Source organism: Apteryx rowi, unplaced genomic scaffold, assembly GCF_003343035.1.
Source record: "Apteryx rowi isolate R43461 unplaced genomic scaffold, aptRow1 scaffold_16, whole genome shotgun sequence".
In the NCBI taxonomy this organism is placed as follows: Eukaryota; Metazoa; Chordata; class Aves; order Apterygiformes; family Apterygidae; genus Apteryx; species Apteryx rowi.
The window spans coordinates 2,560,635-2,583,062 of NW_020447863.1; the positions used below are offsets into that span (position 1 = coordinate 2,560,635).

The following is a 22,428-nucleotide window of genomic DNA, read 5'->3' on the forward strand; positions in this document are numbered from 1 at the left end:
GGGCTCTGCGGGGAGATTGAGTGGCTTGAAGCTAGCAAACACACATCTCTTGCTTACGTAGGGGGTGAGAGAGATTGTGTCTGTATTAACTTTGAGAACAGTCAGAGGCAGTGCTGGTGTCCTTCAGCGCTACCCAGCCCGTTTCCCGTGGGAAGAGAGACCGCTTCTGTGGAGCCGCAGATATTTGGGAAGTATTTCTCCCCCTTCTCCCTGATGATAATGCGGTTGGAAGCTGCATCTAATAAAACTTGGAGGTGGGGGAAGAGGAGAGTTTTTCAGAGAAGGTCTCAGACTGGAATATGTCATGTGCGTGCTGTGTCCCCGGGTCTGACACAAACTTCTCATGTAACCTTAGGCAGATCACTTGATTGTTTTGCAAAGCAAGAAATTGCACTTTGGTGCCTCGCTTGGGGAGTTTGGAGGATGCATTTAGTGATGCTGCAAGGTATTCAGTGACCTGATGGTGTGAGCAGGAGGCAAGACCCCTCCTTTGGAGAGCAAAAGCTTTGGGTGCAGGATGAGGATAGGAGATGCTCAGGAGATGGGCAGTGGTGAGCGGACAAGCAGCCGGGGCATCAGACTGAAACCCAGGAGCTCTTTCCTGCTTATGTTCTGCTGCTCTGGGCAAGCAAGACCTTAATACGTGACCCAGCCACATCTGTTCTTGGTCCTAGGGCTGGAGAGCCCTCTCCTGTAGCTTTGTCACTATTTCCAAGGAGGAGGGACAGCTGTCACAACCTGAAATGAAACTTCAGGGGCAGCCATGACCTGGGGAGCAGCAGCTGTGTTGTGATTTGTTACGTGGTCTTTTGTGTGAAAAGTTGTGCGTCTCTGCTGAGACTTCAGTGCTCCCATGTTGGTTGCTTGCTTGTTTTAATAAGGTTTTTACTCCTAAGTGGTGGGAGACAGCTACCGTCTTTCCCACCTCCTTGCGCAGGGATGGAGGGATTGGAGCTAGCATCACCTTGGCCTGTGTGTGGCAAGCCAGGTGGGCTGGTAGAACTCAGGGGGGGTTACTGAGAACCAATTCTCTGGGAGAGTGGGCAAAATAACTTGGGGCAGAGCTGCACTGGAGGTTGCTGCACTGTCCTGGCCAGAAGGCCTCCTCCGGTTCTGCTGCACTGCATGCCAGTGATAGTCCGCTCAGAAGCGGCTGCATTTCCCCAGCTTTCCCCACCTGCGTGTGGTTTGTGGAGCACAGTAGGGTCTGCATTGATGAAAAAATGTTCTTGAAAAGGAAGATGGTGTTTGGATGCTGGTCACAGCATCTCCTCACCCATCCCTACCGCTTATGGATCAGGCCCTCCTGGCTCTCCTGACATTTGTCTGTCTTCTCTCTGCAGGGTGGTCTGATTGCTCTGCTCCTGCTCCTGTTGGTCTTCACAGTGGCTCTTTATGCTCAGCGGCGCTGGCACAAACGCCGCCGGATCCCCCAGAAGAGTGCCAGCACAGAGGCCACGCATGAGATCCACTACATCCCTTCAGTGCTGCTGGGTCCGCAGGCCCGTGAGAGCTTCCGCAACTCGCGCCTCCAGGCCCACAACTCGGTCATTGGGGTGCCTATCCGYGAGACCCCCATCCTGGATGACTACGAGGATGAGGAAGAGGAGGAGACCCCACGACGGGCAGAGCCCAGCACCAGGGAGGATGAGTTTGGCAGCCAAGTGACGCGGACGTTGGAGAGCCTGGGCCGGGGCGGGGAGGAGAAAGCTGACTACGAGAAGAAAGGTTGGTTGCTTTTCTTTCTGTTCTTTCCCACTTTCCATCCCCTGCTGGTCTCTGTCCTGTGCAGTGCCACTTGGAGCGGATAGCTCAGCCTGGCTGCAGCTGGTACCCAAAGCCCTGGAGGGAACATACCTCTTGCAGCCTCTGCCATACCCGTATAGCCTCTGTAGGACAGATGCTTGGCTGTCCAAAGTGGCAGCCACTGCGTGTAAAAGTTGGTTGCTCACTCTTGCCTAGTGGGTACTTCAGAGAGGGGGATCCTGTCAAAGCTTCTTCGGTTGCATTAGTAGCTCGGATGATAGCTCTGTGTGTGAGGGAGCAGCATTATCCCCTCCTTAGAGATGACTTCAGCATCTGCTATGTTTCTGTTCAATTTGAGCCCTGCCAGGGACTTCTCAACTCTTTGTGGTGCTTGGTGGAGGCAGTGCAGAGGGAGGAGGGTGGTTGTGCAGAAGTGCATGCTTTGGCTTTTGTCCTAAGCTTTCATCTTCAAGGCGGTTTGCAGACCTTGTCCTGGAGCTGCYCTCCCTGAGAGGGGAATTACCTCTTGACAGTGCTGGGGAAACTGAGGCACAGTTAGCTGCGAGCCTTTAGCTATCACTGCYAGCTCCCAAGCCACCAGTCCCCTGGTCTCACAGTACTCCCTCACTGTGCTTTACTGGTGGGTCAGGTGCTGTAGGGACTATATAAGCTGTGTGCCTAGGAGCTCCACGGAGATGTGGTTTCCTAGGATTTGGCTTGTCTACTTCATCAAATCTTCCTATAAAATTGGAGTCTTCCATTTTGAGCAAAAGCCTACCCAGCATGATGAAATGGGCRCCTGATGGCTATAATTTTGGCCTGGGTTGGCATATCTGATCCTAATTATGGCAGACTGCTGTGAAAATCCCAGAGAGTTATGGGATACCCTGCTGGGGGAACAGAAGTGGTGTTTCAGGTGTCTGAGTCCTGCATACTCTTAGAGCTCCTGCTAGAATGACGTTGTCCCCAGGAGCACGAGTTGTTCTTTTGCTGAGTGCTTGTACAGCACCTTGCACAGGTTGGCATGGGACAGTCGTTCCTGGCTGCTCCAACAGTGCTGGTGAGTAATTGCTCCTGCTCAGCCTGTGTGATGTGCTCCTAAACAGGATGAGAATATCAGGAGCCATACTGACTTTTTGCCTTGGGTGAGTGTTAGCACGCGGGCATTAATCAGACCGGTGTTTATTCTTTAGGTGGCAGAAACTTTCATTGCTTTGCTGTAGAGTAGCACATTAGTTTTAGCAAGCAAACATGTTGGTGCGATGGGAGCCCTGTGAGCCTGCTGAGCCTTGATGGTCCTTGGAGAGCTGCTCCATAAAGCTGTGTTTTCCAGTAGTGGCAAAACATACCCTGTCTTTTATTCTCTGAGCAATCAACCAAACGATCCTGCAGTCACCCACAAACAGAGTCGTCAGGGCTGCAGATTTAAGGCGCACACGTAGAAGCCCTGTAAGGAGCTGGAGATGGCAAATCAGAAACATCTCATGGTAGGGGGAGAACTACAGAACTGAATCCATATGGATCTGATAGAAATAGATCTTAAATGTATTCTGTTTCCTACCCATGGTGTGTGGTATTTAGCCCTGCTGCGGAAGAAGCATGGCAGGTACGGCGTTATATAACATCTATAGGTTAGAATAGAAAGAAGCCTATAAAATTCTGCATATGTGGGTTCTTGCTGCTGGTTGTTGTAGTATCTGCCAAGCCCTCTGGTGCTGACTGTGCTTGTACGGTATAATATTGGATAATGTCACTGTTGCGAAGGTGTTAATCCTCTGACGGACATGGGGAGCTGGGCAGCGAGGGCTGGGTTTGCGTGTCTGTCCCTGAGCCCCCTTCTGAGCAGGTGAGATTGCTGGGGAYGCTTTGTGCCTTCCCAGAAGGTGCTGGGCTGGCACTTGGAGGTGCTGTGGTCTCTTTGGGGTCCCCCCTCTCTCTGATGAAGGGCCCAAGTGCCAAAGAAGCCATCTCCAGCCCAGAAAGAAAGTAGCTGTGGTGGGAAGCCGGGCTTCTCTGGGTGAAGCAGTCTGGTGCTGGCACAGCGAGTGCCGRTGCAGCTGAAGGTTGCATACAGTCAGACAGACGGGGTTCCTCTGTCGTCACTGTTTGAATGCTTGCGCTTGTTGCTGGCTGCGTAGGATATCTGGGAGCAGAGGGGAGTCCATATGGCCGGGGCCTTGGCGCTGCTTCTGCAGGCTGAACAAGGGGAGAGGCGAGTTATCTGCTATCGAGTTGTGCGACTTCTCCTGGGAGAGGAGGAGCGAGACCAAACCACAGGCGACAGATGTTAGCCATGTCTCTTAATGTGCTGCTGGAAGGCGCTCAGACGCTCTAGGAGGCGGCCGGTGCCGGAGCCTATATGAAGCACACTAGACTGACTTCTCTTTATTTAATTGTTCTCTTAACTGCAAGTAAAGTTCGTGCTGCCAGACCGTGTGGCTCTGCTCTTTGCGCTTGGAGCATCGTAGCTTAGAGGGACGGGCTCGCTCTGGGTTGCTCTGACCCTGCCCGTCCGTGAGGGACGGGGGTCGGGAGGCTGGCTGCGCGGGCACAGCTAGCGGGGTTTGTGTCTCCTGCGCGGAGAAGAAAGCGCTTTCCCCAGAGTGTTTAGGCTAATGCACATTTGATTGCCTGCGGTTTTTTGAAGACCGTCTCTCTGAGACTGTAACACCCACCTCTGCTTATTGAAATGTCATTAGAAAGCGTTTAACATTGTTAACCTGCAAAGTACAGTAAAACGCGTTCAAATAAACAAAAGCGAGGTACATTAGTTTTAATTGCTGAGCCGCTCCGGCCGACGGGAGGAAGGGACGCGCCGGCTCCCTTCTCGCGGCGTCAGGGCTCGTGGGGTGACGCCGGACTGTCCTTGCTTTCTTCCCATGGGTGTGCGCGACGCCCTCGAAGGCAGGGCGGTTGGGGTGCTGCCGGGGGCCGCGCTGCCTTGGGGCTCAGGCAGGATGGGGACCCAGGACGTGAGCCAGCGAGAGCCGGGAGGAGGTACCACRTCTGCAAAGCAGGTCCCTACACCTGCGACAGTCACCAAGTGGCATCTGAAGTCGTGGTTTTTCCCCGTGCATGAAGTGCATCTTATTCTTTCCTCTTTTAAGCCAGATCGTCGTGATGGTGACGGTTATCGTTGCTCGGAGAAGCACGGAGGTGCCCCGGGGTCCACCGGCCGCCCTGAAGCGCTGATCTGAGCAGCCGCGTTGGCGTCCGCCTTTGTGTGCGGCTGGCTGTTGCCAGCCTGCGGTGTTAAGAGATGTCTTCCCAACCCTGCGCTCAGTGAGAGCAAACAAATGAAAGCCTTCATATGTTGTAACTCAACTGCCTTTTTTATTCTTTCATATTCTCTTCTTTGTTTTGCTTTTCTATAAATTATTTAGAATCGTATGAGTGGGGAAGACAGCAGTAACTGCATTTCAGTACTCTTCAAAACATAGTAGTAAACAAGATCTAGGGCAGAATATTAAACTCTCCAAGGACTTCAGGAATTGGCGATAAAGTACCTTTTATGCTGACTGAAAAATCCCCCCAACCTGGGTCTGCAACCAGTCTCCAGGGCCAGGACTGCCCACAGACTGCCAGCGGCTGTGAGTTACATTCACCAATTCTCCCGCCAGTTCTCCTAATTACTGTGCCGTGCTTTGCACCTTGAATTGAGGCAGAGGAGAGAAGATAAAACCTTAATGAAACCGGCAAAATAACTCAGAAATTATGGAGATGCCCAAATCTTTCAGAAGACTCCCTGAACATCTGCTGCTCCTGCAATTTAGGAACCGTGACCATAACCCTGTCTCAGAGAAGGCAGAAGGGGAGCACTTGGATGGATATGCAAAGCCGTGTAGGACTATTGGGTTGTCGTTGGCTTTTGTCCATGTGGTGTGCTTTAATGCCTTTCTGTTGCTTGGAAATTTGGTGTCTTGGGAGTCTCCGGTCTGAACATCTGTGGCACAACCCAGTCCTGAGTTCTGGCTCTTGTCTAGCCGCCCCAGCAGAGATGCTCGAGGTGCCTGGCCCAGTGTCGGTCAGAGTGCTGTGAGACACCTCAGTTCCTTTGGTTGAGGAGTGACACGTTCCTGGCACTTTTTAAGAGCAGCTCCATGTGTGTCCTTAGCAAGGTATCTTCATCACTGTGTGTTTGCACCTTTCCTGTTCTGGTCCCTCTGAAGCCTTCTGGTGGCTTACCACGTGTTTCCTCCCATGGGGTCACCTTCTCTCTCYGTAAGGAGGCTCTTCTCAAGCAGCCAAGCTACAGCATCCCCAAGTTGCTTCTCTCTGCTGAAGGTGGCCAGAGCCTGGTAGCTGTAGTCCTGATTAGGATTTCCAGGCCGAAAATACGAATACATGTGCTGTGAGCCTTGCACTTGCACCTCATAGCTGTTTTGCACGTGCATGGGAAACACGATGATCTGGGATGCATCAGATGTACCTTACACCCAGGCGTTTTGACCTGCCCATGAGCAGCAGATACAGCTGGGATTCCTGTGAGAGTGCAGCAGATGGGCTGCAGAAACTGCGGTTGGTGTGAGCAGGCGCCACATACCTGGAGATCAATTCTGTTCGGGCAAAATTTTACAGGTGGATAAAAGGTGAATGTGTCTAGGGAAACCCAGCTGTAGGGTGACCCTAGTGTAAGGTCAGGGCCTACCTTCTCCTGCTCTGCCTTGCCTCCATCATCAATATGCCTGCCTTGCTTTACCCACCTGCTTGGTCAGGAGCTGCCGGGTTTCGGTGTGACACCCTAGGCCAGGCAGGAAACTGTACCAGCTTCCCCGTGGGTCAGCTAGCATCTGGGAAAAAGCTCTTCTTGCTGCTCTTGCGGCGTAGCTTTGTGATAAGACATCGGCTGGGACTTGTCAGCGGGCTCCAAACGGTATCATGTTGCGGGCTGTCACAAAAGGCTCTTTCAAGTGTCAGTCCCCAGCATTAATTACCAGGGACGGCAAATCCGACGAAGAACCAGCGTTACCTCCGCCTTTGCGTGCTTATGGCTTTCTCCTGCGTGGTGGGGCTCTCAAGCGCGGCGTGCCGTGCGGAGTGAGCGATTGGAGGTGCGCTGGGCCCGGCCTGGCACCCCYGGGTGCTGCCTCCCCTCCACCGGGCTGCGATGCAGCAGGCGCTTCCCGTCGTCAGGAGCTTGCGCGTGCCGTGCTGCACGGCCTCTTGGGATCGATTGCACTTCCCATGGGGAGCGTTTTCCTCTGGAGGTCGTGCAGCAAAAATGTCTGCTTCGCAAATCGCGGGCAAGCCGAGCACGAATCCGTTGAGCCAAACTTTCCTTGAGAGTCTCGGACACGGCTCAGCAGCGAGGCGTGTGGAAAGGCAGCTCCCTTGCGCTGCCGGAGCATGTGAAGCAGAGCTCGGTGCAAACAAACAGAGGAGCAATGTGCTGAATAATGACATCTAGCAACAAGCGCGTCTGGGTGATAAAGTTAATGAAATTACAGGTTCTGACCTGATACCAGGCTCTGCTGTGGGTAGATAAACAGCAGGGCAAAGATGAGATGTTTATTTCTCCCCAGCTGCAGCCTGTAATCTGGATGCACCGTGCAGGGCCATTAACATTATTACTGTTATGCAAAATCATTTTTGATTGGGGAAGAAAAAAAAAAAATCCCCCAACTCCCTAGAAAATGGAAAGCTGACAAAATTAGAATTGCAGCAGGAGCACAAACTGACCTGGTGACATTGCACAGAGCCCAGATGAATTTAGACAGAATGAAAATCCAAGGCAGTTTATGAAGAAGAAAAGTAGTCTCTCTTACTAATAAAACAGAGCGAGGGTAGAGGCAAGAGACAGGGAGTTCTTATTAGCCCAAAGGGTCCCTTTGTGCTGCTGCGGAAAGGGGGTTGTGCAGTCTTCTCACAGTTTTGAGGTTGCCACAGGCAATTAAGAAGTCTCCAAGAGTTTCTTGCTTCGTGGGTCTGAGAGGTGCAGACTGGTGTTTGTTCTTGTGAGATGTGTTTCCTCTGGTCTTGGCTTTTGCTGGGGCGATGGAAATGGGGTCCCAGCGGATTTGTAGCCTTCTGCAGTTACGAAGTTTTGGTAAAGTCCTGTGGGTGCCGTCACCTTCCTCACCTCCCTGTACACCTGTCCTTCACTGACTCTCTGAACCAAGCCTCATTCCTCCAGACAGTTGACGATGGATGCTCCTGACAATTTCTGCCTTTCCTTGCCTTTCCTGAGCAGATGGCCTCAAGCTCCAGCCCTTTGGGAACTCCTAACTTGCTTTTCTCTTTTTATATCTTTGGCTCTCATCTATCATCATATCGCTTTGTCCTATAGCAGCAGGAAAGCTTTACTTCCGTTCATCAAATACTATTTCAAAGGGTTTGTCCCCTAGTCCATCGCAGGCAGCACCATTAGATCCTACAGTGTTACAGATGGGACACATTGATTACATGGAGATGGGGCTAGTAAGTCAAGGTAAATGAAAGCAGAGCAAACTTGAATGTGGCATTACCAACAAGTTCCCCAGACCCTCTGAGGAGAGAGGATGATTATCTGTCCAAACAGGTTTTAACACGTTTGGAAAGAAATCCCCAACTCTTTGCTAGTGAAATCCTCTTGGCATTTTCTGGCTTTGTGAAGCCAGTCGTGGGGCAAGAAGGAGAGAAGATTTTGCCTAAACATATTCTCCTAAGGATCAGTGGGAACCAGAACTTTTGCATGGTGAAAAGTGAGCAGAAAATAGAGGGGTGCGATACCAGGCTTGAAAATTTATGTATCTGCCATACCAGTCCTGCAACAAAGGACCCATCTTTATTTTCTTTGTTTCTTTCATGTTCAGGAAAAGAAAGAATTGTTCAAGCAGACCTTCCTGCTCTTGTCACAGACACTGCAGTCTGGGTATGGCCTCCAAGTCTAGACAGGAGACATGACTTATTACCAACAGTACAGATGATGAATACAATGGGAATTATCAGAGGCATGGTTGTGCTTCTTGCAGTCATCTTGAATTCATAACTCCTCGACTTTTTTCTAATCTGCTGTGTTGACTTGGGCAAATCTCTTCAGTTTTTCTTACTTAATCCATAGATGCTTTTCTCAGCAGTGATGGTGGGTGGCCTTTTTAGCATGCCTGAAAGATAGCTCAGTAACTAGAGTGTGAACCTGGAGAGAGCTATTTGACTCCAGTCTGCCACAGGCTGCTTTTTTAACCCTGACTAAGTCACTTTGTGGTCCAGTCTTCATCTGTGAATTGGAGAAGGTTGTCAAAATCATAAGACAGACATTTAAATCCAGGCTGTGTCAGGCGTGTAAGCAAACTCTATTATTCATTATCATCTGCTGGTGCAGTGCCTGTGAGCTTCACATGGGACCATGACCTCTGTGTGCTGGGAGCTGTACGAACCCAGGAGGAAAACGACATGTCTCTCCTTAGAGAGCTTCTGGTCTGCATGTGAAGCAAAAGCAGCAGATGGGGGAGCACAAGGAAATGTGAGGTCATGGTAATATAAGAGGTTGTGGTGCCTTGCAGCCAAGCTGCTCTTGGATTTCTCTGGCTCATGTAGTGAAAGAGAATTTGAAGGAGGAATATTTTTGACAGGGTTACGGGGAGATGAATGGCTTAGGTTTGAAATAACAGAAAAAGGGCAGATAGAGGAAGAGTTGAATTAGTTGGCTAGGAAAGTGATCTCCAGAACAGCATTTGTCAAGGCTGGAGATAAGGATGTTTCAGGGACGGAGATGCGGAATAGGAAGATGGATAGTTAAGCTGTGTCCTGGAGGTGTTACTTATAACAAATGTATGAGCTCTGGAGTATCTGGATGTGAGCGCTAACAAGAGGATCTGAGTCAGAGGTGATGTCCCGGTAACAGTCTAAGTGACAGGCAGGCCGAGGTCACGCTGCTTGTCCTCAGTAGCGGGAAAGGACATCTCATGGAGAACCTGATGGAGAAGAGCAACCCGATTTTGCTGAGCTCAAGCTGCCAGGCATCCCTGAGGAGAAGTCAAAGACGGGCCAGGCTCATAGTTCGGACGCCGGCAGGGCGTTGTGCTGCGGTGCTGGGGCTTGCTGTCGTCACGTCCCCCACGGCTGCCGCGACGGGGCTGGGAGCTGGCTTGCTCCTGGTGCAGCCTGTCTCCAGCTGCCTTTCGCTAGTGTAGGCAGATGCAGAGTGCCCATGAATCATAGTATTAACCAGAGGCTTTCTGAGCCTTTAATAAATAAAATGATGGCTTAACGTTTGCTGGGGCTGGAAGCTAAAATGGRACAGTACGTCAGGTTGGTATTGGATGTGTCTTGGGGCTCTATCTTCTTTTCCATGACCTAATGGGATCRTGACCCTCTTTGTATTTGATCAGCTTTTCCTCAGATCTAATCCCCACCAACTTTTTGCATAATTCCCCAAGACCTTTTAAAATGTATATTCGCGCAGCTCGTGTGGCTGCAGTGAAAAACGTTCGTTGTCGTCCACTGATTCCTGGCTGACAAAAATCCCACTGCAAATTTCAGCTTAGAAGAAATCAAAATAAATTAGACCCTCCAGGATAAGAAACGGGTCCCAATTCAGTAAAGCATTTAAGCACGTGCTTATCTACTGTCTCTAGTTATCAGAGCAATTAAGCATGACTTTAAGTCAAATGTGCTTAATTCCAAGTGATTTGAGTGCATTGCTGAAGAGAAGTGGAGAGAATAGGGGCCCCAGTTGCAGAGGTTATAATGGATATGCCATTTTATAGTGATGCCAGCTGTGACTTAATGTTGATTTGAAAATGTATATACCTGCCAAGGAAAAACTTTGCTTTCCAGAGACATAAACATGGTCATAATTAATATATTATTTGCCTTTCCAGCTCTGAAAGGAGAGCTCCCAAGCTGGAGTTTTAGGTTTGTTTTGATCGCCCCATCAAACAAAACTGATTGCATCAGGTCCCGGTTTGGGTTGTCATGGGGACAACCCTGTTGATGCCTGTGTGCTTTATTCCGTGGGGAGGTCCAAGTTCAGGAGAAATGTGAGTCGGGTGAGGGAGGTCTGTGCGCGCAGGGGAGTGCATTATGGGGCTATTCTCCGTTAATGGGCTGAGCAAGGAGAGGTCTCAAGGTATAAAAGAGCTGTGGGGTGTTGCGTTGGGGGTTCCTGCCTGGCCAGCACTCGGTTGCTTGCAGGGAAGGGGCACAAGCTGCTTGGGAAGTGGCACAGAGTGTGAAATTGCACCTTTCCAGCTGGATCTGACCCCATTTCAGAGCTGGGTGACAGGCGCTCGGGGCCTTTCCTTGCAGTGAGGAGGGAACGATGGTCTTTTGGCCTGGTGCTGCTGCAGGACTCCCCTGCACGCCTCCCAAAAGCTTCCGCATCCCGTCACCTGTCCCGCTCCTGCACAGCAGCCCAGGAAGCCCTCGGAGGGGCTGGTGTCTCCCTCTGGGCTCATGTGTCCCCCTCCGTGGGAGGTGTCATGGGCTCCTGGCAGTGCCGGTGCATCCATGGAGCACAGCATATCATGCTGGCACATGCTTAGTGACTAGTTAAGGCTTAAACATCTCTCATCCAGCTGCGGCTTTCCCTGGCCCGCCACAAAGGCTGCTGTGGAGAAAATGGTCTTAGGTTGGATTTCTTGATGAAAAGATTTTTGTTGTTTTTCCTCCCCTTCCTTTGCCTTTGCTATATTCTGCTTGCTAATTTTATGAGACAGAGGAGGAAAGAAGCAGATGGAAAAGTGGCTTCTGATGGTGCCATGGGGAATCAAAGAGAAAAGGGGTGTTTTAATATACCAGCATTTCGCTGAGCATCCCAAAGGGATAGCAGTTTCATGAAGTCCCACTGGTTTATCACTGTTTTGCAAGACTTGGGCTGGTCTCGCCCTGACGCTATGTGGCTTCCCGAGCCTGGAATAGCCAGGTGACTTGAACCAGAAGAGGAGGGTCCTTTGTAATCCCCTCTTCCAGCCAAAACTGTGTGACTCGTAGCCCATCAAGTCAGCAGCTCTTTTAACATGAGCTTTGTTGGGTTTTATGGGGCTGTCTCAGCCCCTTGATGCCTGTTCAAGTTGTCACGGCAGTTTTGTGTGCAGTAGCCCCGAATTCCCCAGGTATCCAAAATGCTTTTCATCCAGGCGAAATCACAAGCTCACAGAAGATAAGCTGTGAAGTTTTGGCTGTCCAAGGAAAACAAGCCATCAGAAACTATATTTGTATGGATGCCAGGCTTGCATTGTTCATCACTCTGTGCATGACTATGAATGTGTGATAAAGCACTACATTATTAAAGGCAGAGCTGGGTTGTAGACCAGTTGGTGACCAGGACTGGCTTTGACGTGCTTTTTTGCCTGATRTAAAATATAAAAAATAATATGGGAACTTTTTATTCTCCTTGGGTGACCCTGAGGGATCTCAAGTGTYCTCCCCAGGTTTCCCTGCTTTGTGTGCTCCACAGCACATTGCATCGTGCAGCCTTCTTCTGTGCAATGCAGATGAACTGGGATCTCTTCAGCTCCACCAGCCACCGTTTCATCAGCGAAACGGAGCCAGCGTGAAGCAAAAACCTGATGTTGGTTCCTGAGGTCAACCTGAACAGGAAAAGGGGGTGTGGTGGCTGGAAGTGAAGGAGAAAAATCCTGCAATTTTCCAGTTTCTGCTGGAAATAAGTAGGCACTGATCATCTCTTAGGACCTCCTGAGATGGGTCACTCAGAGCTGAGGCTGTTACTGTGCTGATGCACGTGGGGCTGTTCCAGCCTGTGGTGCCTGCCGAGGATGATGGACCTGTTTCGTCAGCCTTGACTTGCTGGCTAGGCGTTGCTTGTCACTTCCTTGGCTTTTAGTGGGCATCCTGGTTAAGCCAGGTGGTGTGCAAGGAAAAGCTGGAGAGAAGAGGGGTCCATTCTCAGCTCTCCTCAGTGCTGTGGAGCAGCCCAGCAGCTCTGACCCATGTGAGGTCTGCTCATTGCTGGAGACTGGCTCRCTGTCAAGCCTTCCTGGGCTTATGGATTTTATGGAGAACAAGAAGGCCAGTGCAGCGACAGCTGCTTTGCTCTGTTTCCATGTCCTCTTCCTATCAGTCATGTTTTAGCTGGCTACGGCACTGAGGCCGTTAGTTTTGTCAGTTAGCTCCTAAGGAAGACAGATCGAGGCCAGGCACCTGTGCAGGCATTAGGTCTGCAGGCACCTTCCAGTCCCATTTATCATAAGGCAGCAACCTACCTGAAGGACCCAGCGGGAGGGGAAACTTATTAACAAGATACTTCAAATCAATCCTTTTTGAAGGCCCCGGTGAGTTACAGTATTTGCAGTGACTCACCTACCCTGGAGCTCCTCCTCGGAGGGCCCTGCAGGGTTTCAGCTGCTGCCCGTCTTGYTCAGTGCGTGGCCGAGATGAGCGTGGGAAGCAGAGCCCCTTGGGGTCTTGCAGTGCCTGGCCTTGCTTCCTTGCGCTTGTGTCTYGGAAGTGTTTTGCTTTCAATAGCCWGGGCTCTCCAGGCATTCCTTCAGGTCCAGCTCTTCTCTTGAGCCAACAGATCAGCTCTCAGACCGGCAGACTGGTCTTGTTCTTTGGTCAGGGAGGCTGAATTGGACCCAGCTGCCTACACTGATGTGCTTGAGGTGGTTTTTCGCTGCCACTAAAGAGGGGCTGCTTTCGGTGGGCCTGTGCAGTGTGCGTGCAGCTGAAGCTTCTCGGCCCCATTGCAAGATGGGTTTTTGGTGGTTTGCACTCCTCCTTCAGGTTGATATCACTTTTTTGTCCTCTCTGGCATGCAGTGCGGAGTCTGCTGGTGCTGGGAAAGGGGTCTTACTTCGCCTGCTGGGCAAAGGAAGTTTCATGTGTAACTAGCAAATCCATTGGCCAAATGGTACCTCTGCCTCCTTGGGGTAGTACCAGGCCGGACCATTTGGGACAGGGGGTGAATTGGTGGCAGTAGTGCAAATATGGACCATGCTGCCAAGGAGGGAGTTTAGAGAAGTGGTGGGGTGTGGAAAGGGGTCACCGTGCCAGGTTTCCCACCTGCATTTGCAGCCCTTGTTGTTCTCTGAGCACTGTCCTACTCCTTCCCATCCCTAGGGATGCTAGAAGTCGCTAATACTGAGCTGTCTCCGGCAGTTGAAGTGATAAAGTGCTGCTTCTTCCAGGTTCATCCGCTAACTGTGATTCCTTGGCCAGGTAGGGATGGGTCTCTCTTGCCCGTGGTGGGACTCTGCCCTCATCTGTCTTTCACAGCAGGGCTCCCCTTGCCGGTTCACAGCTGGTTTTATTGCTGACCTTTCATGGGACTTGCTGGGCGTGTGGGGAGGACACGTGTGGCAGGGCAGAGGGAAGCTGGAGGTCGGGGCCCTGCTCTCGCACAGCGACGGCTGCTCTCCTCCCTGCTCCACGCAACATTAGGCTGGGATTCTTCATGTGCCCATTAGCACCAAATAGGGAAGCTTTCTCCAGAGCGTTTTTATTTAACTTTTCAATTATTTTATAACTTGAGAAGCATTAGCTGCTGCTGCAGGCCTGCCCATCTTCCTTGCTTCTGTCTACTCACTGCATAAGCTAAAAAGTTATGGCAGCTCTTAAAAAAAGRTAAGTTAAGAGCTTCCTTACAGCTGTGCTGCTGGAGATGGTGGGATGCAGGATCTCCAATAGCCCAAGGCCCTCTGTGCTGGGGTGGGTAAAGATGGGGCAGGCTTTTGAGGGCAGATCCTATGACTGAAGGCTTTTCCTTGCTGTGGTTCCCAGCAGGAGGAAAATGGGGTAAAGGGACAAATGCCCTGAAGGTGTCAGGGGGTGGGTGTGCTAAAAATGTCTTTGCCCCGTAGGAAGAGCCTAGGCCAGAAGCAACTCCCAGGAAGGTCAAACCCAGCAGGTAACAGCCCAAGAAGTGCTGTGACCCGGCTGGTTTGCAGAGTGTTCACATCACAAAGGTGTGCAGTGGAGGCAGGGGTTGTTGGGCTCTGGCTCCTCAGTGTTTGATCTTTCACTGTGTGTTTATGATTATACCCCATTATCTTAATTAACAAAGTAGGAAGTTGGGGAGGTAGCAGGGGGGAAGGGAAAGGAGGAAGGAAGAAAAGCAAGGAAAGTGAGGGATGAAATATAACTCACAGCCACTGTCGATAGGGCTGTGATTGTGGTCGTAGTTGGAAATGATGCCATTAATACAATGCTTATTCATTTCATATCATTAAAAAAATGGAAGCGCTTTGCAATTACCCAGTTCCAAATGAAATTAACATTCCGTGGCATTTTCCAGTAAATGGTTAGTTTGCACACATGAGTGGAGGCAATTAGCTGGGAAGTGATTGAGYGCCGTGACTGGAGAGAGGATGAAGAAGGGTCAGGGCACACAATGGCTGAGGAAGGGCATTGCTTTGGGTCCTGGCTTTGAGATTCCCCTTCCCTACGGGCTGAATGTTCTCCTGGGGYTCCTGCCAGTTTGATTAACAGCTCTTCTGGCTGGAGCAAGGACAAGAGCTGCAGATATTTTCTCCTGCTCTGTGAAGTTGGGAGGAATGGCAAGGCTTTGCATGGGAGCAAAACAGAGGAGAGTTAGGTGTTACTGATTCGGATTAACCTCTTTTCCTCCTGCCTTCCAGGACTAGGAAGTCCGGAGCAGGGTCTGGGAAGCCTGACTTTGCTGTTTGTTTGAAGGTTGCCTGGTCTGTACTGGGCTGTGCAAAGCTGCTCTGGTCCAAAGCAGACCATGGCCATCCCAGCCAAATGACTCTGGTCAGAAYCAGAGAAACTGGACTTGGTCTCTTTGTAGTGGACTGAAACCAAAGAGGAAAACAAGGAAATGAGAGAGCTTATCCTAACTTAGTTTAGCATGATTGCTTTAGCCAGATAAGCCACTCTATAGTGTGTCCAAAGACAACTAAGCTTGTCCATGTAGTTGTGCGTGCTGCCTCACTACCCCCATCCCAAAGGGCACTTCCCCTCTCTCTGAGCACGACGGTTTGTACGCAGGGGCTAAGAAATCCTGCTGTGCTCTGTAYGCTTGGGCAGCCCCAGCTCTGACGTGGGTCAGGTACCTAGTCTCTTCTGGGCCGCTTGCAGGATGTAGCGGGGGTTTTGTGCATGTTTGTGTATGGTGCCGAAAGTGTCGATGGCCATATTTGCCTGCCTGAGCTTTTGACTGTGTTGGTATTAGCAGTTTTTAAGGAAATAATGATGCTAGCAGCATGACTCAGGGTGCTCGGTTTCCTATGGGCTTACATCCAAAGGTTGACTTTATTTGGTACTTAGAAAGCTCCATTTGAATTTTTTCCTACTGTCAGGGCATTTATAAAGTCACCATCTGTGGTGTGGATTCTCCAGTGTCTCTTAAGGACTGTGCTTAGACTGCAGCCTTTCCCTCAAYGGGAAGTGGGTCTCTCCTCTGACTGGTGTCTCCTGAGGTAGCATGGTGTAGAGAAGAGACAGGCAACACAATTACATGAGGTGTATCTCCTTCGGAAACGGGACTGAGGGTGCTGCCTTCAGCCACCTCCTGCACTCCTTCCTGAGCCATCGGGACATGCACGGCACAGAGGTGGTGGCAGCTTGGTGGAGAGTGACCCTGACAAGCTTCRAGCTCTGCAGGGTACCCCAAGGAAGCTCTCTGGGATTTCTCTGCTGAGGAGGCTGCAGGAAGGGGTGGGCAGGTCTACTCCGAAGAGCGGTGATGAAACCGGCTCCTTGCAGAGCCTCTGCTCCAGCCTAAGAGGTGGCTGTAATAGAGTTGTGGCTAGGCTGGTTTGTTGTGGCGAGGGGGGAAGAGTGGGTTTGGAGTAGGGCAAGAGTAGCCCCAGGAAACATCTGCTCGCTYCTGTGCGTCACAAACTCCTTCCAGGTCCTAGTGACCCAATATTTTGTTGTCCTCATCCAAAGGAGGAAGACCACTGAGGCAAACCTCTGGACGCACTCATGGGTCACATCTCAYTGTTGGACAACTGTTAAATAGCTGTGAGCCGCAGCCTCTGCACATCTCGGGGATCGTGCCTTGATGCTCCTGCGTGGTTGTCCCGCCGTGGGATCCCATTGGGCACGATTCACTCCCCTGCTTCGCGCACACTCCCATGTGAACGCAAATCTGTGTGCTCCTGTACCCCTCCTACGCTGTACGTCAGCCTCTCCAAGCATCTCGCTTTTCCCGTAGCCGTTGCATGCTCCAAGCTTTATTAAACTCCAATGGAGACTTTTTCAGATTTGTTAAACTACTGAAAACTTCTGATCGTATCATGGTTTTTTCCTGCCTCGTACCAGATAAGGACTGTGCTGGCTCCGAGCCCGGAACTGAGGGTGGTGGAGAACGGGGTAGAGAAGCAGTCATCTCATGAATATATGAAGGAGGAAAGTACATTTGTTCAGCTTGCCTCAAAGGAGACATCTCAAATGAAACTTTCCCCTCCTCTATCTCTTCTTATTCTACCCTCCCCCTCCAATTTACAATTAAAATCAATTTTTTATGCATGAAGATCTATTTTTAAAGAGAGAGACCTATTAATATATATGATGACCTATTAATATATATTAAGTTCTGTCTTAAAGAAATGTATACATTTTCTATTTTAAAGCCCCCCCAAAAGGGCTGAGAGAGAGAGAAGAAAGAAAAAGCAGAGATGGAATACAAGCATGTTTTCAAAATGCTCCTTGGATCCAATAGCCCTATTTGGATGAATCTGAAAACCCCTCTGTGTAAGAGAGTTTCTCCGAGACGGAGTGATTCTCCCTAGYTCGGTGTTTGCAGGCTGGGGCTGGGGGGCCAGGACGTAGCTGAGGAGGGGGCCGGGGCCAGCTCAGGCAAAGCATGCTGTGCCGTGGTTRCCCTTTCCCTTGGTGGCTTCATCTAAGAATGGCATGGCGAAGTTTGCATTGCAGAAGGCACTTGGTCCCTTGCATTCAGCTCTGATATGTGAGTATATTTGATTATTTGTGCTTAGTTTTGATTTTGATTTTTTTTTTTTAATATATACATATATATATCCTGAGTTGGTTGCATAATGCACCCAGCAGTCTCCAAGAGTTGTTTGGACTTGGTATTTGTGGTATATGAGATGGACTGGTTGGGMGCAGGTGACTGCTGATGGGGGCAGAGGCTCTCTTGCTCAAGGCTGGAGGTGGTGGAGGTGTTTGGTGGCTAAAAGAAAGGGATGGAGTGGTAAAGTTCTCAGTGTTTCTCAGGTCCTTCCTATATTCACTGTGATTTGTGGCAAGATATTTCTATCCAGATGTGTTTTCTTCCTAATGTGTGTAAAATGGTAGTACGAATTTTTCCCACCTTCATCATGTAGGCATTGGCACAATTATCTAATTTTATGCTAGTAAAGCTCTCTGCTTTTTGAAGCTTAGTACTTTTAGAGTGGCACTGTTGAAAATCAGTCCACATCCCAGTTTCAGAACAAACACTGTCGCTTATTTCATGCTTCAAAAAACAACAAACACCCATTATTTAGAGCTGGTGAGAAAACAGAGTTTCCACTATGTGGAAAACTTCCAACATTGTGAAATTTATGCTCATTCCAAATAGGATAGAAAAGTCAATATCTTGAAATACTTTCTAGAATAGAAATTTCCGAAATATTGATTCAGAAATATCAAAATGACCTTATTGAAACTCAGAGGTTTGATTCATATAAAACAATTACAACATATTAAACTTAAGCTATGCTACACATACGTGGTGTGCGTGTACGTTTACATAGTGCATTACGGATGTAATGATGCATTAGACCTTTACAGCCAGCATCAGTGATTCGCAGGAGAGTAGCTATGCCCTGTGCCTAGAAAAAGATTATTTGAAAAATATTGGAAGCAGTCAATAAGAGTGAGGGAGATGGTCTTAGAGGAGAGTTAGTGTCTGGAAACAAGGGGGCCGTGTTGTACATGTGGCCACAGGTGCCATCATAAGTACATGCAAAAATCAAAGTAAAATARGAAGGAAAAATCCCAACAACCTTGATTGCGTCCCAACTTTTCTATTCAATCCTTAATTGAGTTTGACGTGTTCTTGTGAAACATTTTGATTTCAGTGAAACAGTGTATTCAGTTGAGCAGTTCTTGAGCTTCTCTGCTAGTTACTCTGTGCTGTCTTCTCTCCAAAACTCTGGGAGCATTTAAACCATTGATAATTTTGAGGAATCAAAAACTTAGGCTCTGACACCTAGAAATCAAAGAGAGTGATGTGAAAATCAAGTGCTAAAAAAAAGAAAAGCATTTTCAAATATCTTTTATTTGGTGTCTAGTGTGGGAAGCTCTAATACGAGCAGGTATTGCCTTTCCAGCTTTCTCCCTGCAGTTAGGAGAACATAAATGTTGCTTAAGAAAGACAAGGACCCTCATGGCTCCAGGGACTGAGACTTTAAGMCAAACACCAAAGAATGGGAGTCTCAGGAAAGTTGTCAGCTTTGCAGACCTTAAGCCTCACAGCTCTATTTTAATACACTGCCAAAAGTGAGATGTGGGCCCATCCAGCTCTCACAGTCGCTCGGTGGAAGTGYGAGGCGCTGAGCCTGGTTTAGAGAAGCTGCCTGCTCTTCTCCTGCCCTGGCTGGGTTTGGTGCAGCATCTCGCAAGGCTGTTAAGCGCTCAGTGACTATAGGGGCTCTGCTAGCACAGGAGCRTTGGCTTAGGCTGAGGACAGTTCTCCAGCGTGCAATACGGCTGGTCCACTGGGGTTCTCTGAGCCAGTGTCCAAAGACTCTRAAATATCTCAGCAGGGTTGTGAGGGTTCGTTTCCAAGGGATATGGGATACTTGCATGGCCACCTGCCCCATCGTTGCTTCTCAGCCTCTGCTGGCTGGAAAAAAAAGTCACATGTTCAAAGTGGCTTTGCAGTTCCTTGTCCTTTGCTCTGCACTGTTGAAAGTGAGGGTGGTGGAGGTACTGGTCTTAGTCTCTCTCCCCAAAACAAACCCCAAAGTCAGCCTGTTACTCTGGAAGAAGTTATTTGTTCCCTTGTGTAAGTGGTGGGACATTGTTTCCCTCTCACCCGGTGAGCAGGTTCAGTCTGAGCGGCTGGGGCTACGGCAGAGCAGGGAGGGAAGCAATCCCACTTCTTCCTCTGGGATGAGCAGTGGGCAAGGGTTGCTTTGGCCCTCGGAGGAGCATGGCTGCCAGCTGTGGGACACAGCAGCTTTCAGACACTTTGGGTCAGGGTAAGCCCAGGGACACCTCTGTTGCCTGCAGTGGAAACCCCACGAAAGAAGAAACRGGTGCTTCTGCTTTTTATCGCAGTTGCAATGTATTTCTACCCAAACATCACTCACACTGTTCTGTTGATGACTTGTTTTTTTAATTTTAATCCAAACAACATATTTTCCCAGTGCAATTTGTGCCAGCAAAAAGAAGAAAGGCTATTGGTATGAATTGTTTTGTGGGAGACATGCAAACGAATAGGGGAGCCATAAGGAGAGCAAATCACTTTCAAAATAGAGTATGGGGGTGGACAGGAGGGAGGTGTACGATGAGAACGTGTGATGTGCTCTACAGAGGTACATTGACCTTCAGCAGTGTATTAAAATCACTAAAGGAGATGGAAGTTGATTTCATGGAGACCGAATAGCCTGGTGCTGCCTGTGTTTTAGCTTGTTGGTAGGGTGGTCTTACGCTGCCAGACCCCCTTACTAGGAAGGGGTGAGTTTGCCACAGACATGTTGAGACACTAGTGATGTGCCAAACCTTTGGGTGGATCTCACCACCTCTGCTATGCTTTTAAAAACTCTCCGAAGCGGTGACGAAGATGTGAGCTAAATAGTCCCGGTGAATTTATCTCCTTTACCTTAGAAACGGGGGATAGGAGGGAAGACAGTTTGGTAGACTTCRCTCAGAGAGAGGACAGTTGTATCGTGTCTGAAAGTGTCTCATTCGGCCAACGCTGACAATTGTAAGGAGAAACCAGTGACTAAGCGCTGGTGATAGCGCTGCTGAGCCGTTTGCGAGAGGAGGGCAGCGTGTGAAAGCAGGGCTGCGTGGGTCAGCGCGGGAGCCTATGTTTAGCGTTGCCATCCCACGCAGGTTTCGCAGGGCAGAGCTGAAATATTTGTTTGATTGAAGCCTCGTGCTGCCCTGCTCCAGCACGTGTTCCCGTCCTTCTCCGAGCAATTAAAACCTCATGGGGTGATGCGAGTGCTGCTCTGCAGCACGTGCGCGTCTAGTCAGCCTCCAGCCGCCCTCGCCAGCGGGACGTGTGCGGCCTCTGACGCCACGCATGTGTTAACTCACGATTGCCGTGTGGTTGTGTGCCTCTGCGGATAGAGCAATAGCAACCAGAGCGGGTGATTTTTTTACCTCTAGCTATAAAAGCTCAGATTGTTGCCTGTGGACATTCCTGGGTGAGAAAGCCAAGGTGATGGAGTTTATGGTGGACAATATCTGCTGTGTAGATATGATGGACATCTTCAGGCTCAGTAGAGACCTACTACTCTGCTAATGCTGTGCCTCCTTGCTCTGCGTTGGTATCTTCTTCCTTCCTTCTGACATAGTTGGCGGTGAGCGAAGCTCCCTCCTTTAATCCTTGACTCCCAGTGATCATTTAGATTAAATCCAGCTACCCTTGGTTTGACAGTGATGTTTTTTTCCTGCTTCTGCCATGATGCCCAGGTCAGACTCCATCTGCTGAGGTCACACCAGCAAGGGCTCTCCCCGCATTGCTCCCAAGCTGGGAGCACGGAGAAGCCAAGGAGGTGCCAATGTGCACATGAGATCCAGCATTCCCAGTGTGCCTCACCGTTCTGTGTTTTCTCTCTGTTTCCTGGAGGTTGAGTAAATATTTGTAACGTTGCAAATAGCTGACGACTGCTGGGACCGTCTCCCCACGAAGATAATGCTTCCCCCCTCCCCGCTTTTGGCATCCGCTCCACTGACAAACAGTCAAGCAGATGCCTCTGGATTGATGCGCTGAGTATGGTGACCAGATGGGGTATGATCACAGCGTCGCTGATTACTCCTGTCAGCCGAGCAAGGAACATGACGGAGCTGCGACCTCTCTACGTTTCCTAGCTAGCTGAAAACTCGTCCCCCTCCTCCTCCTCTCATCACACTCTTATTCTGGCCTCCTTTCAGTAAATAAGCTTTAGCCAGGCAGTTCCTAAGATCCCTGCTCTACTTGCACATGTTATATATTGCACAGCCCCGAGGTTCAAATAAATTGCCATCTGTTCGCAGCGAGGCCCTGCTACGCTAATCTCTTGTCCCCGTGCAGCTGCCGAAGGAGGTGAGAGAGTCGGGAGCGACTGAGATGCTGCAGAAAAGTGGCAGGGCCGCTCTCCTGGGCGAAGGAGCTGTGCCCGTGTGCTTCTGGAGGACACTGTCTGGGCGGCCTCCTCTCCGCCGTGTGTCCGGGAAAGGGCTTTCCCCATCGAACGCCCTGTGCTGGGGCTGTAGGGCTCTGCTGAGAAGGGCACTTGCAGGGCGTAAGGGGCTGAACCGTAGCTGGTGCCAATGGGGATGGTATTGCAGCATCGTTTCTGGATGCCTCAGTGGAGTGCTGCAAGATTGGGTTTGGCACGTCTTGTCAGGAATGACGCAGGAGATGGGACTAGGTGCTCTCCTGGGGCCTTTCCTACACTTGATTTCCCCTGTGATGTTGCCTGATGGGATATCCGACGCCGCAGTGTCCTGCAGTGCCTGCTGTAAACCCAGAGCCTGAGAGCTCTCCTGCCGAGTGGGCCTGGAGCATTCTGCCTGTGATTTATGGTGCTTGGGGGACCTCAATGTTGAATAATGGAGGACATAATATATCTGGTCCCTTAGGCCACACTCGCGGGCTTTTCTGAAATGGTT

At 50.1% G+C, this 22,428-nt stretch overlaps 1 protein-coding gene across 1 annotated transcript in view; it reads left to right on the forward strand.

The window, feature by feature from the left end:
- Positions 1-22,428, forward strand: part of ASTN2 (astrotactin 2) — a 365,002-nt gene that overhangs the window by 46,233 nt on the left and 296,341 nt on the right. Inside the window, exon 2 of the mRNA XM_026059690.1 lies at positions 1,344-1,728. Within this exon, the coding sequence (XP_025915475.1) occupies positions 1,344-1,728 (385 nt within the window). The remainder of the gene's footprint in view (positions 1-1,343; positions 1,729-22,428) is intronic.